This window comes from Ambystoma mexicanum, chromosome 10 (assembly GCF_040938575.1).
Source record: "Ambystoma mexicanum isolate Mex_15411 chromosome 10, UKY_AmexF1_1, whole genome shotgun sequence".
Classification (NCBI taxonomy): Eukaryota; Metazoa; Chordata; class Amphibia; order Caudata; family Ambystomatidae; genus Ambystoma; species Ambystoma mexicanum.
Window position 1 is genome coordinate 1635081559 of NC_090932.1, and position 15725 is coordinate 1635097283.

Sequence of the window (15725 nt, forward strand, 5' to 3'; positions counted from 1 at the left end):
ACTCTATATGAGCTTTTCTGGCTCTTGTTTTTCTGATAACCTTCCTGATTTAGTAAATCCCGAAGCCCTCATGGCTAAGGTCACTCAAGAAACCCTTGGTGCAGTCTCTCAAGGAATCCTTAAAGCTCGGGGTTCTCTGAAAGCTTCTGGGGGCAGCGCTACACTGGGCCCCCTGGCTCAGGATTTTCGAACCTCTCTCTGGCACGGTCCATGGCCCACGGTTTTCTCCTTGGTGCAGTCTGTTGCGGTGCCCACCTGACCCAGTGCTCTCAGGGATACTTTGGAGTATTGTCTCTCAAAATGCAATGTTTCTGTATTTCTCTGTATCCGGCTAGCACCTTCCCTTCTTTCTAAGTCTTCACTAGCAAGTCTTAGTTACCTTGGTGGGTTTATCACTCCCACCAGAATCTGGCGTATGGCTCTTGGCCGGCCTCTGACTCTCTCCTTTCTTTTCTTTTCCTTCTCTTTCAGTCTTGTGTCCTTTGGTTTTACAGCCTCTGGGCCCAGATTAAGAAGGCTTTCCACTTCTTTAGTCCTTGTACCTTGGCTACACCCCACCTTAGGCCCCACTGGTCTTGCCCTCTGTCTCTGTGTCCCTTTCATCTGTGGGCCTTCTTAGCGTGGCCATTGCTTGCGTTCACTCTTGGGCCTCCCTGTGCACTGCCCCTTTCCTGCTGTCCCTCCTCTGTCTCCAACCGCCCCCTTCCTCTCATGGCTGCTTTCCATCTCCTGCCTCTCCTTCCTCCTCCTCTGCTCTCTCCTCCCTCCTCTGTCCCATCTCCAACTTTGTCTCATCCCTTATGTTCCCGCCTCCTTCCACCTCTGCTCTCGCCCTCTGTCAGCTTGTTTCTCCTCGTGAACTTTCCTTTTCTTCTCCTCCTGCCGTCCTTCGACTCTGCACTTCCTCACAACAGACCGTTCTCCAAACCCCCTCTTCGTCCATCGCCTGCGGCCCTTTTAAACCTGGTCTTTGTTGGGAATTGAGGTAATGTGGGCGGTGGTGATGGGCTTAAGTGAACATGTGATAGTCAGGGGGCTGCCTCTGATGGTAATGTATGCAATATCGCTCATTACGCTGCGCGCCTCAGAACGAGCCTTGAAGAGATAGTCGCGTCCTATGATAATAGGACGATCCTGTCATGGTGGCCACCTGATCCAGCCTGGTTGCCTAGGGCTTGGCTCCTCACTGCCCTGAACGGCTGCCTCCCAGACCCCCATTCCACCTGCTGCTTCCACAGTCTGTCTTGCAGTATTGTGTGCAGGGTAAGAAGAAGATCGCGTCCTCATGGAGTCATCAAGACGCTGTGACAGAGCCAGGCTTGAGCTCCCTCCTCTGACCTTACCAAGCGCCTGTCGGCTATTATTTAAGGTTGTCTAACCTGTCTACGCCTGGAGCATTATACAGAAAGAGGCATGTTTAGGAGACAGATGGAATTCATCAGAAAGAACATTACTTGAAGGTAAGTAATTTGACTGTTAACCCTTTCCATAATTGAACTGTAGCATAAGCATTTAATGGCAAGGAATCTTTCTTGCTTTTGTCTTTGTTCTCACCAGCCTCCATCGGGCACCTCCCCTTTGCTTCTGGTCGGGTATGAGGATGGGTCTGTGGCTGTATGGACCATCGCAGGGAAGAAGATGCTGAGCCGGGTCACGTGCCACCAAGACCCGGTCATGTGCCTTCACTTCGACCCCGAGAGGGCCCAAGGCGTATCTGGCTCCTCTGAGAAGACTCTTTGCGTTTGGCGCTTTGATGACCAGCAGTGCCTTAAGGTTGGGCTCCTACCTACCTATTCGCCATTTGACTCCGCTCTGTGATAGGCTGGCAAGTATGGATGCAGGATTTGTCCCCATGCCGCGGTTGATCATTTTCTATGAAAAAGTCACCCACTATTTACTTTTGTGAGATGGGTGCCTGGTTATCGTTCCTCCTGGAGAGATAACCAGCTCGGATTGTGTAAATTATTGATAATTCAGAATATCATCCAAACAAATGCTTGACAGGTTTTGGCATGTAAGCTGTGTTGCTGTGTATTGCGCATATGGCGACATTGCAGGATTTGACCGCGGCTTCATGCACGTGGGGACGTAGCATTCGTTTCCAGCAATAGTTCCTATCTGAAATGAGCAGCTGTGTGCAGAATGGATTAACAATGTAATGCCACTTTTATGCAGCACTTCATGCTGGATTCCTTGCACTTCTAAGCGCTGCAATAATCGGCGTTAATATTACCCAAAATGGGATGATACTGAGTTTATCGACTCCGTAAGAACGGTTGAGTCGGCACTGCTGGGATTTGAACCTGCATCCAGTACAGATGTCTGAAGCATGCGCTTACGTCACTAAGCGATCTTGTTCAAATTTGGCCACCTCTGCGGTAGTTCAGTGGGCTGAGTACCGTCTGCCGTCATTTGTGTGTACAATGCAGTTCACTGGTCCAGCTCCTAGGAAGGTTGACTTAGATGGTCAAGTCAATTGATAGAAATATTACTGTCGACTAATAACACTTATTGAGTAATTTCCTAGCAGAAAATCAATTTTGTGTGGTGTTAATGAGTTTCTATCTGTATTGTAACCTGTTTGTATTATTATAACCCTATGTCTTGTAGATTAGAAAACTTTCATTACTTTTTCATTTTCATTGGAAATTTCAATGGCTGTGGACTTGTCGATCAATATGTGGATTTTTTGCTTTTCTTTGAAAGGGTTACACATCTATCTGCTAATCATTATGTTGACCCCCAACATGCCTCCAGTAAAAGTCTCTACACCAACAAATATATGTATCACTAATCTTGCCAATACTCGTAATCATCATATTGACATGATATGAACTTCCCACTTCCAGCATCAAGCACTTACCCCCAAAGTGCTAGATGTAGGGTCAGAGTAGTCAATGAACCCAGTTCTGTAACATGAGGACCATGATTTTCGCAGTGGGATTTGCAAATCATTAACCTGCCAATATTCGGCTATGTGGATATTGGGTGCATGTCAAGGATAGTTCTGTTGAGATTTCGGTTGGAGATATTGTTGATGTTTTGGTTATGTCTTAAACTCTTCATTAAATCTCTGGATAGAGTGCTCCGCGTAGACGGGCTTTGTCACCGTCTACTTGTTGGCTTATAACTGGTTTAGGTACTTGTATCCGCCAGTACATGCACATCTGGGTGAGTCCCTTCTGGGATCAGAATGCGCCTATTCCCACCAAGGTGTGTGTACTTATGCATGATTAAAGCCCCGCTTCAAGAGAGCGCAATTGGCTGTTTGTAAATGCAGAGTTCATTTGGAACCACAATCGGCATAAAAGCGAGGAACTGTTACAGGGATTCGGATTGTTGGCCTGACTCGTTGCGACCCAGCACCTCAGTTAAGAGCATGGGTAAAAAAAATGTTGTCGTCTGGATCCAGAGAGGCGCAGTGTGTGGCTCTGGTTTTCTTAAGCTGAATATTCTTAAGAAGACTCAGCCTTTTTCTTTCCCCAGAACTCCGTCCTAGGGTGGTGACTGCATCAATTACGGGCTCTTTAGTTTCTCGCAACGGTATATATCTTGGATAACCTGAGTTCTTGGTTTACCGTTTGCAGCTTTTGCAAAATGCGGCTGCACGTCTTGCATTGGGAGCTACACGAATGTTCCAGTCTTCCAGTCTGTCGCGGAAGCTTCACTGTCTTCCAGTGAAGAACCGTATTGAACTTAAGACACTTTGTGTTGTGCACCGCACAATTCACCATACGGGAGCCGAATATTTACAAGCAAAGTTAAATAGATATCTTCCCATCGGCCTCTCTCAATCTGGTGATCGTGCCTAGATATCAAAGAGCTAGGTCCGGAAGGTGGTCTTTTTCAGAGCTGGACCCCTCTTTGTGGAATTCTCGTTCTCCTCAACTGCGTGAGATTGAGGATCTTCTTAATTTCTGTAAAGTGCTCAAGACTCATCTGTTTTGAGTTTACTTATCCTCTGGCGATTCCTGCGAGTTGACTTTCCAGGTTTATTCTCGACTTTAGCACCTAGATACCCTTGGGCCATAGTTTGCACTTTATACGTTATTATTCATTAATTCATTCATTCATTCATTCATTCATTCATTCATTCATTCATTCATTCAGGGGCTTGAATATAGCACCCTCTATAAGAATCTGTCCCATCAATTCTTCTCTAAGGAACTGTCCCAGCGATGCTCCTTTAAGGATCCGTCCCAGCAGTGCTTTTAGAAGGATCCGTCCCAGCAGTGCTCCGACAAGGATCCGTCCCACCAGCGCTCCTATAAGGACCCGTCTCAGCAGTGCTTCTAGAAAGATCGATCCCAGCAGCGCTCCTAGAAGGATCCGTCTCAGCAGTGCTTCTAGAAAGATCGATCCCAGCAGTGCTTCTAGAAGGAGCCGCACCAGCAGTGTTCCTACAAGGATCTGTCCTACCAGTGCTCCTATAAGGATCCGTCTCAGCACTGCTTCTAGAAGGATCCATCCCAGCAGTGCTTCTAGAAAGATCTGTCCAAGAAGTGCTTTTGTAAGGATCTGCTCCAGCAGTGCTTTCACCCTGCCCTGTGCTGTGATCTTCATGTCTCTCCCTCTTTCTCCCTCCGGCACATTGGCCGTTCTTGCTGTCTGTTTCCTTGTGCACGCTCAGATCGTCTTTGCCTTTCTCCATACTGTTGTCGATATCCTTCTTGCTTTCATTGCCTTACTTGCCATGTCTGGCCTTGCTGGGTTCACTTGCACAAGTCTGGAATTTTGCTGTCCTTTTTTTGGTTCTTCTGGTCAGTTTCCTTGATCCCTCTGAATCTAGTACCCCAGTTATGAGATCTGCAGCCCTTCTTTGATCATAGTGTTCTTTTCTTGTGCATCCCTTATTTTGTACGTCACTCAGTTGTTGTATAGATCAGATCCTTCTACCATCTTTCATTGTCTCTTAATACTTTGATTGTGTACGGCCACATTTTTAACGTTGGCAGATGTCTTGTCCATCCAGGTCAGGGTAATGGAATAATTTGATGCCACCACCAGCACCCTAGGTAAATACCTCGACTACTATAACAACGTTCCACACCTCTCCCCTCCATGGACAGACGTGGCCTTGCCAACTGTTTACAAGAACCGAGGAAAAAAAACAGAACATTGCAACAACTAGGAAAGCCTCTCGCCCTCTTCCCTCCCCAGGTCCTAGCCTTCGACCTTGTCACATAGTCATGTGACACTCAGTAGTCGTGTGACACTCAGTGTTTTTAAATGACCTCAAGCCAACCAACATGCTGATAACAAATCAACTTAATTAAAACACATGTCCAAGTTCCTCAATTTTCCATACTGAAGAGGATCCACTTGAAATTGGGAAGGGGTGCAAAACCAAATCTCTGACATGTAATGTACCACTCCCCTTAATACCAGGCTATAGCTGTGAAGGTTAGACAGGACCAACACATCTATAATACAAACTGGGAGAGTCCCGCCAGTATTGGTAACACTCTTGTAGTGATTACTAGAACAAGTTCACAAATTCACACGTATAATTAGATATCCTGAGCGTTTCGTGTCCATTGCAATCATATTTTATTGATGTAACTTCTTCATAGTTTCATGAGTGGCAGAGTCTATGGCCAATGTGTTTCGAACCCAGCATCCTTCATCAGGGCAGATGCCATAAATAACATCTAAGTATTGTTGGCTCATATTTTAGTATTATTAAATCACATATGGATGTTGTAAACTCTGTGAATCACACAAATCATCCCTGCGTTCAGGTGAAGCTACTGAGATAATAAGCTCTCCTATGAATAATTCTGCATACAGCTATTAGGACATTATTGAAAAGCAATATGTGATGCTTCGTTTACCAAGATTATAAATGGCAAACGAGTGCCCTATGACACTTTTGCTCTTGGTCCATGAATAAGAATAAGATAATAATAGTTCACCGAGAGAAGAATTGAACTTTGGCTGAACACAGCCTGATGCAATGTCATCACATATGTTAAATACAGTCTGACAATGGTATTGCAGAGCCTGACTGACAACCTATCAAGAGGCACCCAATAGGCAACTACTATTTGAATTCGGCCAAGACAAGATTAGATCACACTAAACAGCGCAGATCCGAGGGACTTCTATTACCTACATGCCACTCTTTCTTGAGAAAGTCTATTTACACTGATTTTTACCGTCACTTACTTATCTGTTGTTGAGAGAAGCAAGGGTACTGAAAATCAAGATGATTAAAGCTCCTTCCAATTGAAGATTTTCCAAAGTAGCAGTGGTCTCACTTGGAGAAAGAGATTACAGGGTTCCTCTGCACGGCATTCGGTTAAAATCTGAAGAGGGCCTCCTAGGTGGATTCTGATACTCGACATCTCATTGGTTGAGGTTGAATGCACCCAAAAGGATACCTATGGGCTGCTAAAGTGAAGGAACATTTTTATAAAGAAAATGTAATAATAATGTTAGAGGATTTCCAGCCTGATGCCGGGGAATATTCAAAGCGCGTGAATCCATGAAAGATACCAATGCTGTAGAGCAGGAGTTACAGGTAAGAAACATACTTCACATTGAAATCAAGGCATTTCTTGAGACCATGGTCACCTCAAACTATATAAAAGAAATTATGGATATCATATAGAATGTGGTCAATTAATTTCAAACACATTCGTTTTTTCTTACAAGCGTATAACCAATAGCTAGGCAACAGCACTTCACTAACTATTCTGGTTTCAGTCTTATTCATGGAGCAGGCGCGACGTGTCATGGGGTATTCTTTTGCTATTTATATGATTTCTCCAAGGAACAGTAAGGCATCGTCTCATTTACCCTTACACCCGCCGCAGGGTCTCTGCTAAATTTACTTTAAATTTCTTTAGCTTGCTTAGCCCAGTGACTTCATAATTCTCATGCTCCAGTCCCATTTCTGAATCCATATCCTGTTTACTAAGATGCCACATCTAAAATCAAAAGAGACACAATTTGCTCTACCTCATCATCTGATATCACACCAGAATCAGTGAAAGGCGCATATTTTGAATAAACTGAAAAAAAGGAACATAATAAAATACTCTTCAGTATAGTGTAATGATCAAATGGTACTAATGCTACTACAAAGTGTACTTCAAATTTAAATGTGCTTACCAAAATCCGTAACGCACAGTATTTCCCCTAGAAAAGAAAAAGTAGTGGCACCAAGAATGCTAACCAGTGTTTGTTTGAAACTTTTACCGAAATTGCGGTCAATTCACAGGCAAGTGATGTCTTCGGAGCGTGATGACGTGCCTACACATGACGTATTGGCATTTAAATGACGCCCAAGGGTAGTGTCACGGAGCCAATGGTCTTATCACTTCTTTCCTGGCAGTAACCTCTCCCCGTGTGGCCAGGGGATGGTAGCCGCTACCTGATCCTGACCCTGGGGGCGGCTATATGTGGGAGGATACTGGACCAGTCATTAACTATGAAGGCCTATGTGGGCTGCACAGTCGCATCTACGTCCTATTACATCAAATTACTGGCTCACTTGATGCCATTCATTTCCCAACAGAACGCAGAGGCAATTGCATGAGCTGTAATAGGCTCTAAATTAGACTACTGCTGTAGCCTACTGGCGGGGCCAGCAAAACAACAATCAGTAGGGTATCCAGTCAATTTCTCAACAACAAAAAATGTCCACCTGCCATTTTCTGGAAAAAAAAATTCCAACTGGTTCTTTTTAAATTTTATGTTTTATTTTGTTTTCGTTTGTTTAAAAAAAGTGTTTATAAAAAAGGGGGATTTGAGGGGAACCCCCCATGGAAAAAAGTTTTTTTTTAAAAACCATTCAAAATGCTTTAATTTATTTTTTTGGCATTTTTGATGTCAAAATAATTACATTAAAAAAAATCACTATAAACCAATCAGTAGACTTCAAGTGGTACAGAATGGAGCTGTGAGAGTCGGAGCAGGTCTCTCCTTTCATTCCCATATAACGGAAGCACGACGAGCACTTCACTGGCTCCCTGTAGAGGAGCGAATCTCCTTTAGACTTCTGGTTATTACCTGCAAGTGTCATATGGGAACCATGCCCCCATACCTACAAAAGCACATTAGGGAAAAACCCTGTCATAGAAACCTACGATCTAACAATCAAAATCTCCTCTTTCAGCCCAGATGCAAATCTAAGAAAAGCCCAAGTGGGAACATTCTTCTGTGTGGCCCCTATGCTCTGGAATGCTCTGCCAACTCACTTAAGAAATCCATCGTCTTTGAGCTCCTTCAAAAAAGAGCTCAAGACCCTGCCTCACACCCATGGGTCTATTGCTGCTCGGTATAAATGTATTAAAGTAAACTAAAGGGGCACATGGGGGAGACAACCTCAGGGAGAGTAGCAGGGCACCATCGGACAGGCATGGTATTGCCTTCCTCTCTTGAGGATACCCCACCCATACCCAATGCCTTAATGGCATGTTGTTCCACCTCCCCTCATCCCCCTAAGAAAGGTACTGAAGACCCAACAAGATCTGAATGTGAACCATCAAGATGTGACTTACCCTCCAAAACTCATGACAATATCTACTCAGACTCTGCCTACAAGTTATTCAGAACTAACTTGCACTTAAAGACTTCTGGGAGCACTTACCAGACTTTACATGTAAAAGATCAAGAATGAACTTATATTCCCATAACTGCAAGAATACTGGGACGAGGAAAATGAGCCGAGTGAAGCAGAGCGGAAAAGACCAAAACCACAAGCTGCGCTCTAGTTGTTGGGAGCGCGTACCTTTAGCCAGGAGATTTAAACAGCAGCAACAGTTAACTGGGGGGCGCTGCTGTAGAGAGAAAGCTGCTTCTCTCAGTGAGGACCAGGAGACCTTGGGACTACAAGGAGTTCTGTAGAGCTGTCCAGCTCAGAGAGGAAGATGAGGAAAGCTGACCACGAGAAAAGGCATGCTGTGAGAACGCCACAAGCCAATACTGGACTCCTGGGCATCTGGAGGTGTCGAGCGGAAGCCTGACACGAAGCAGAAGGTTCCAGCAGGAACTGCGAGAGGTAGAGAAGCCAAGGAACGAAGGCAGCAAGACAGGGAGAAACGATGAATGACCGCCACCAGTTTACAGCAAGAGGAACAAAGGGCGCCAGCAAGAACTGGCGCGTCCCCAGAAGGGAGGTAGGGACAACCGGGGTGCATTGGCAGACATGCCAAAAGCAAATACTTGTATAGAAAGCAAATAAGGTACTTGAAAGAGAAGAAACCTTTGAACATTTAATTGAAAGGGAAAAAACGAAAAGAAACTTTCAGGAATGTCAGTGTACGCAATACACATTTAAGAAAACCCCTCTCAGGATAGTGTACCAGGCAGCTACAGAATTAGAAAAAGCAAACCCAAGAAGATATTACATTTGAAAGTGGGTGCAGAGCTCCAGGAGAAAAGGATTTACTGTGATTAAACCTAAGATGAAATGTTCGAAGGAGAAAAGACCGAAAGTTATTTTACCGAAAATTACATTCGGTATTCTATCCCGCAAACATTTCATACTATCCCCTTGCCCGCCACCCACTTACTTACCTGTGGGTCGCACACCTACTTGTGTGCTGCGGTCTCCAGCATCCTTCTAAAACGTTGGTTCAATTCACTTGCATGTATGGGAACCAGCGCAGCAGGGACCGCATTTCCTTCTAAAAGAATTTTTAAACTTTATTGAGACGGGAATGGTGGACACCCCACAACCCCCACTCAAATTGCAGTGAACAAGGGTGCAGGAGACACCACTGCTGCCGTTCTTCACTGTAATGCAAATAAATGGGAGACTTGGTCGATGTTTTCAGCAGTATGTCATTTTCGTACTGCTGAAATTCGGTCAACTCGCCCATTCGTTTTTTTCCAGCCTTTTTGGGTGTTTACGGAGAAAAGCCCTGACAGGGGAAGTATATCTGGAAGTTGCAAGCGTGTTTAAGAAAGCCGTGCCAAGAGAATATACCAAGCAATTGCAAGTGTGTTTAAGAAAGACCGGGCAGGAGAGTATAGCAGGCAGTTGCAAGTGTGTTCACAAAAGAAAGCCCTGGTAGGGAAACGCACCAGGCAAGGTCAAACTGAGCAGTGCATAAGAAAACATTGCCCAAAATGGGGTCCTGAGAAGGATAGATTAGGACTAGACAAAGGCTGTGTGAAACCAAAGAGAAGCCTGGCAGGGGAGTACACCAGGAATCCTAACATAAGTGTGTTCATATAAGAAATCCCTGGCAGGGATATATACCCGGAAAGGACAAACTGAACAGTGTATAAGAACTATATCGCCAAAAGAGGTCCTGAGAAGAATATGTTGGGACTAGCAAAAGGGCTGTGCTGATAAAGAAAAGAGGAGTGAAAACTTGTCGGGAAGAACACCAGGTATTCTACCAAGGTACAAAGTCACCGCCAAGTTGTGTTATGTACTAGTTATACTGTTGAACAAGAAAAGAAGAGTGAAAACCTTGCAGGACGGTACACCAGGTGTCCTAACAAGATAGAAAATAAAGAGCCAAGTTGTTTTGTTTCTCAGTTGTGTTGTGGATGAAGAGAAACTGAAGGAACTGATATCTTTGATTACACAAAAGAAGGAAGAGAAATCCAGGGCAAGGGAACCACCCTCTGGAATAAGGAACTCTCTCCTTCGAGAATTTTTATGTTGGAGTTGCGCATTTTTCCTTTTGAACATTTATAAACCACTCAAGGCCAAAGACATTACCCATATCATTTTAGAGTTTATTTCCTTGGAATGTGAGTAATTTGGACACAGGACGTTTTACCTTGGACATTCTGACATCTGACATAACCTTACTTTTATTTGCGGTTGGGAAACACTTCTTAGTGCAGGCACAGAGAAGCATTTTCCAACCCCCTTTTTCTTTGTCAGTAACAGTTTATGGTCAGAACCATAAGCCTCTGTGTCCGTCTCTCATTCCTGGGTCCTCACTGAAGCTAATGCGTCTGCATTTGCACAGACCTGTATTCCAATGAAGCAGACGTTTCACCACATATTATGTCAATAATGATAATGTGTGCACATATGTTTCAATATTTATACAACCTCTGTGTTGAGCAACACGACTTAAAATAAAATGAGTTATAATCATGAATATCTATGTCTAGTGAATATTTTTAAATTATATATGCTATATAATTATGAGAAGATCAAAGGATTATGAGGGCTTTACAACATTGATATGCTTAAAGTTAAACCGGTGTGAATGATATGTGTTCCTACTAGAAGAAATACATCTGAAGAGGATTGGTGTGACCGATTGTTGGAGGTAAACTAACCACGACCGTATTATTGTCTATCCCTTTGCGAGGGAACACTGGAACTCATAATCAACCTATTGTATGAACGTGTTACACAATTATAATAATACAGTCCTTGTGACAATTTTGGTATTCATTAAAAAAAAACAGTCAAGGGCAATAAGGTACCTTTCACCCTAATTCTCCAGCTTGGGATCTGGCATGGATTCACATGCTCATGAATATTCCCCGTCGTCAGGCCGGGAATCCTCGGTAAAGAAAAAATCAGTATCAGTTTTGTTTCTTATCTGTCTTTCTTAGCAGTAACCAATCACTGATCTCTAGGTCCTACTGCCCCCAGCCAATGACTGCCCTCTACCTAAGCCCCTCCCCTGGCAGCCATCCTCAGATTTTTACCGCACGTTCAAGTGTTGGCAGTCCTCGTGTTTTAGCTCTCGAGCTTTTACTGCGTTTTCATGCTTTTTCAGGAGATTTTTCTCATTTTTTCGGTTAATCGAGCCTCAAGCTCCACCGTTTCTACTTCCGATAACGGGGACCCGTTTCGGAATTCTTCTACGCCCCTCAAGGGTGAAGTTTTTGTCGAGTTACGCTTCTTGGAGGATTCCAGAAGATCTGTGACCTACCTCAACGGACATGGCCCAGGACAAGGGAAGCTCGACGCCCGGATCCAAGCTGTTCAGGAGCTGCCCAGGATGCGGATTGCAAAATGTTTTCAAGGAGGACGAGCATTCGAGGTGTCTCTACTGCCTTCATGAGGACAAGACGCACGTGGAGAAGGACTGTGCGTTCTGCAAGAACCTGTCGGAACGGACCAAGCAAGATCGTCGTTCCCGCCTCGCCGCCTGGCTGGAGAAGGGCACAGCAGGTGAGAAGGCGAAGAAAAAGTCTGAGCGGTCTTCTAAGTCCTGTGAGGGCGCCCCGGCGACGGGGGCCCAACAGAAAGCCAAGCACTGCGAGTCCGCGGGCACCGAGAGCGCAGAAAGGTCAGTCTCCTCAGCTGCCAGGCAGGGCACGACTTCCCCGGCACAATCAACCACGAGCCAGCGCTCTGGTTCGGGGAAGAGGAAGTCCGGGAACCCGGGTAAGCTTCTGGAGAGGCGCCGGTCGATCTCGAAGGGAGCCGAGGGGGAGCGAGGCGATGACTCTCCCCCCAAAGCGAAGGGCCAGGATGCACCTAAGGTGGTGAGGGCCTTGATCTACCCGGCAAAGGCAGGTTGTCGCAGCAGCCTTGGCGAAGCTGGCAGAGGCTACGCCAGTGGAGGCGGCCTCAGGTCCCAGAGTTTCCCTGCCTCCGCGGAGGGAATCCTCTTTCCAGACCATCGTTAAGACCCCCATGAAGACCCCGGCGGAAAAAGAGGGGGGGGGGCGGTGGCCATTACGGACTCGGATTCATCCTCCGAGGAGGATCCGGTGGAAGCCGTGAAAGGCCTCAACGAGAGGTTCATAGGCCTCAACGAGAGGTTCGAGAAGGTTCGATCCCAGGGGACGGTTCCCGCTGATGTGATCGAAGATAGCAACGACGAGGGCCCAGTGGAGCAGCCATCCCGTCCGTCGCAGCCATTACCCGAGCCCCAGGATAGCTCGGCGGCCATTTTGTTGGCGATCCAATCCTTATGTACTGAGATAAGGACGAGGTTACCACGAACCCCGACGGAGGATCCAGAACCAGGCCCGTCGGGAAGCCCTCCGAACAAGCGGAGGAGAGTCCACCCCGCTCTGCCCTTCGTGCCCGCGAGGCCTGTGGACCCCTCATCCCCCTCGCCGGACCCTTGGGAGGATACGGATACGGGGACAGACGACGACGGCGGCGATGAAACAGACATCCCATCATCACCCCCCCTCGGGCCTCTGCACCCGACGAAATTGGCTCTTTTCACGCCATGATAGCCAGGGTATCCGAGCTCTTCCAGCTCTGCCCTGAAGAACAGAAAAAGGAAGGTTTTCTTTACCAACGACGAGAGGCCAAGAGAAAGACGGTCCTCGCGGTGCCGTTGCTCGACGACATCTGGGACGAGGGGCTGGCTATCCTCAAGAACCCTTCCACGACACCCGCCAAGAGGGACAGGTACGAGAAGAAGTACCGGGTCCCCGATGCCGCCCCCTTGTGCCTCAGGGCCCAGCCCACGCCGGACTCTGTCGTCTCGGCAGCGGCCAAGAAGAAAGCAGCGGGTGCGGCAGCTTCAACTTCCACTTCCCCGTCAGACAGCGAGGGCAAGAAGTTGGACTCCATGGGACGACGAGTCATCTCGTCGGTGGCGATGACGATTAAGGCGGCCAATGCCTTAGCGATTGTGGCCCGTTACGACAGGGAGCTTTGGTTCAAGATAGCTCCTCTGCTAGACTTCCTACCGGACGACAAGAGGGGGGAGGCCCTACAGATTCTGCAGGAAGGAGAGGTGGCGTCGGATCACGCCATAACGGTGGCAATGGACATTGCCGATACCGGATTTCACCAACTGGGCAACAGGGTTTGCCTCCGATGACGAGGATGGCTCAAGGTGACAGACTTTCGCCAGGACGTCCAGACCAGAGTGTTGTACATGCCGTTCGACGGCAACAACCTGTTTGGAAAGACGGTGGATGAGTCCCTCCAGGCCATCAAGACAGACACGGAAACAGCCCGTGCCCTAGGAGTCCTTCAGCAACGGCGGCCCTTTCGGAACTCTGGAGGCAGACAGGGAGCCTCAAAGGGATCCAGCGGCGGCTCTTCTACTTACTGCCAGGTGGCCCGCTCCTCGTCCCAGGAGGCCTACAGAAGCCGCGGCATGCAAGGATGGTCTTGCCGCCGTCGGCAAGGAGGCCAAGGCGGCAAGGCCTCATCCAAGCAGGACTGAACCGGCCGTAGCATTGGGCCCCCACCGAAGCACCCCGGTGGGAGGCCGGCTGACGAAGTTCGTCAGCGTGTGGGAGTCGATCTCCACCAACCGTTGGGTGCTGGACACCCTGGCCCGTGGACACTCGCTGGAATTTCAAAAGAAGTGTCCTCGCATTCCTCCCGTGGCCAGGAAGGAGAATCACGTCCCTCAACTGCTGTTGGAGGTAAGAAGGGTGCCATCGAGCTTGTCCACAAGAGGCTCCGGGGCTCCGGAGTATACTCAAGATACTTCCTCGTCAGAAAGAAGACAGGCAGTTGGCGCCCCATCCTGGACCTGCGTCGGTTGAACAGGTACATCAAGGCACAGAAATTCAGGATGGTCACCCTCCAGCACGTGCTGGGACAGCTGGAGGAAGGCGACTTCTTATCGTCACTGGACCTGGAGGATGCTTAATTCCACATCCCCATTCTAAAAGGACACAGAAAGTTCCTCAGATTCGTAGTCCAGGGGCGTCACTACCAATTCAGAGCCCTGCCGTTCGGATTAAAGTCGGCACCCAGGGTGTTCACCAAGTGCCTCGCACCTGTGGCGGCTTGGCTGCGCCTGCATGGGATCCATGTCTAACCCTACCTGGACGACTGGCTAATCCGTGCAAGGTCAAGAGAACTCGCCGTCGAACACACAGCGAGGACCGTCCGCCTACTCACGGAACTGGGATTCGCCATCAACTACCCCAAATCCCATCTGGTCCCGTCGCAGGTGGCACTGTTTCTGGGAGCGAAGCTCGATACAGTGAAGCGACTGGCATCTCCGTCGGAAGAAAGGACGAAGGCCGTTTTGGGCAAGGTGCAGAGCCTGTTAGCCACGGATGTGGCCAGAGTGAGGTCCATCAAGTCCCTCCTCGGGATGATGTCCTCATGCATCTACCTTGTGCCCCTTTTCAGACTTCGGATGCGTCCGCTACAAGAGTTCCTCGACGCCCGCTGGATTCAAGCTGCGGGCAGCTTCGAAGACAGGATCCTGCTCGACGAGGAGTTCCGTCAGTCGATTCTATGGTGGGGTGCCCGGGCGCACCTCGCGGCAGGCATGGACTTTCAGTCCCCGGCGTATCAGGAGACTGTAACGACGGACGCCTCCCTAGAGGGATGGGGGGCACACACTGGAGATTTCCACGCAAGAGGCCTCTGGCGGAGAGGTCTCTTCACATCAACATCCTGGAGCTACGAGCTGTCTTCTGGGTGCTCAAATCGTTCCTTCCGTCCCTCAAGGACAAAGTGGTGAGGATCTTCACCGACAACACCACCACGATGTTCTACATCCGGAAGCAGGGAGGCACCAGATCCCCAGCCCTATCCAAGGAGGCCCAAGATCTGTGGCACTGGGCCGTCGCCCAGGGGATGTTTCTGGTTCCCTTCCACCTAGCAGGAATAAAAAAACAGCATCGCCGACTCACTCAGCAGGGAGCTGCGCTCGTGCCACGAGTGGGAACTACGCCAGGACCAGGTGGATCGGCTCCTTCAACAGTGGGGCAAACCTCAGATCGACCTGTTCGCGACGGCACAAACTCCAAGTGCCAGATGTTCGTCAGCAGGTTCGCACAACCGAGGAGCATGGGCGATGCTTTCTCGTTCCCTTGGGACGGCCTGTTCCTGTACGCGTTCCCTCCGT

The 15725-nt window shown here is 48.0% G+C and overlaps 1 protein-coding gene across 4 annotated transcripts in view; it reads left to right on the forward strand.

Annotated features, from left to right (window-relative positions):
- Nucleotides 1–15725, forward strand: part of GNB1L (G protein subunit beta 1 like) — a 449973-nt gene that overhangs the window by 415764 nt on the left and 18484 nt on the right. For all 4 annotated transcript variants that reach the window (XM_069620043.1, XM_069620041.1, XM_069620044.1 and 1 more), the window contains one exon: nt 1558–1773. In XM_069620043.1, the coding sequence (XP_069476144.1) occupies nt 1558–1773 (216 nt within the window). The remainder of the gene's footprint in view (nt 1–1557; nt 1774–15725) is intronic.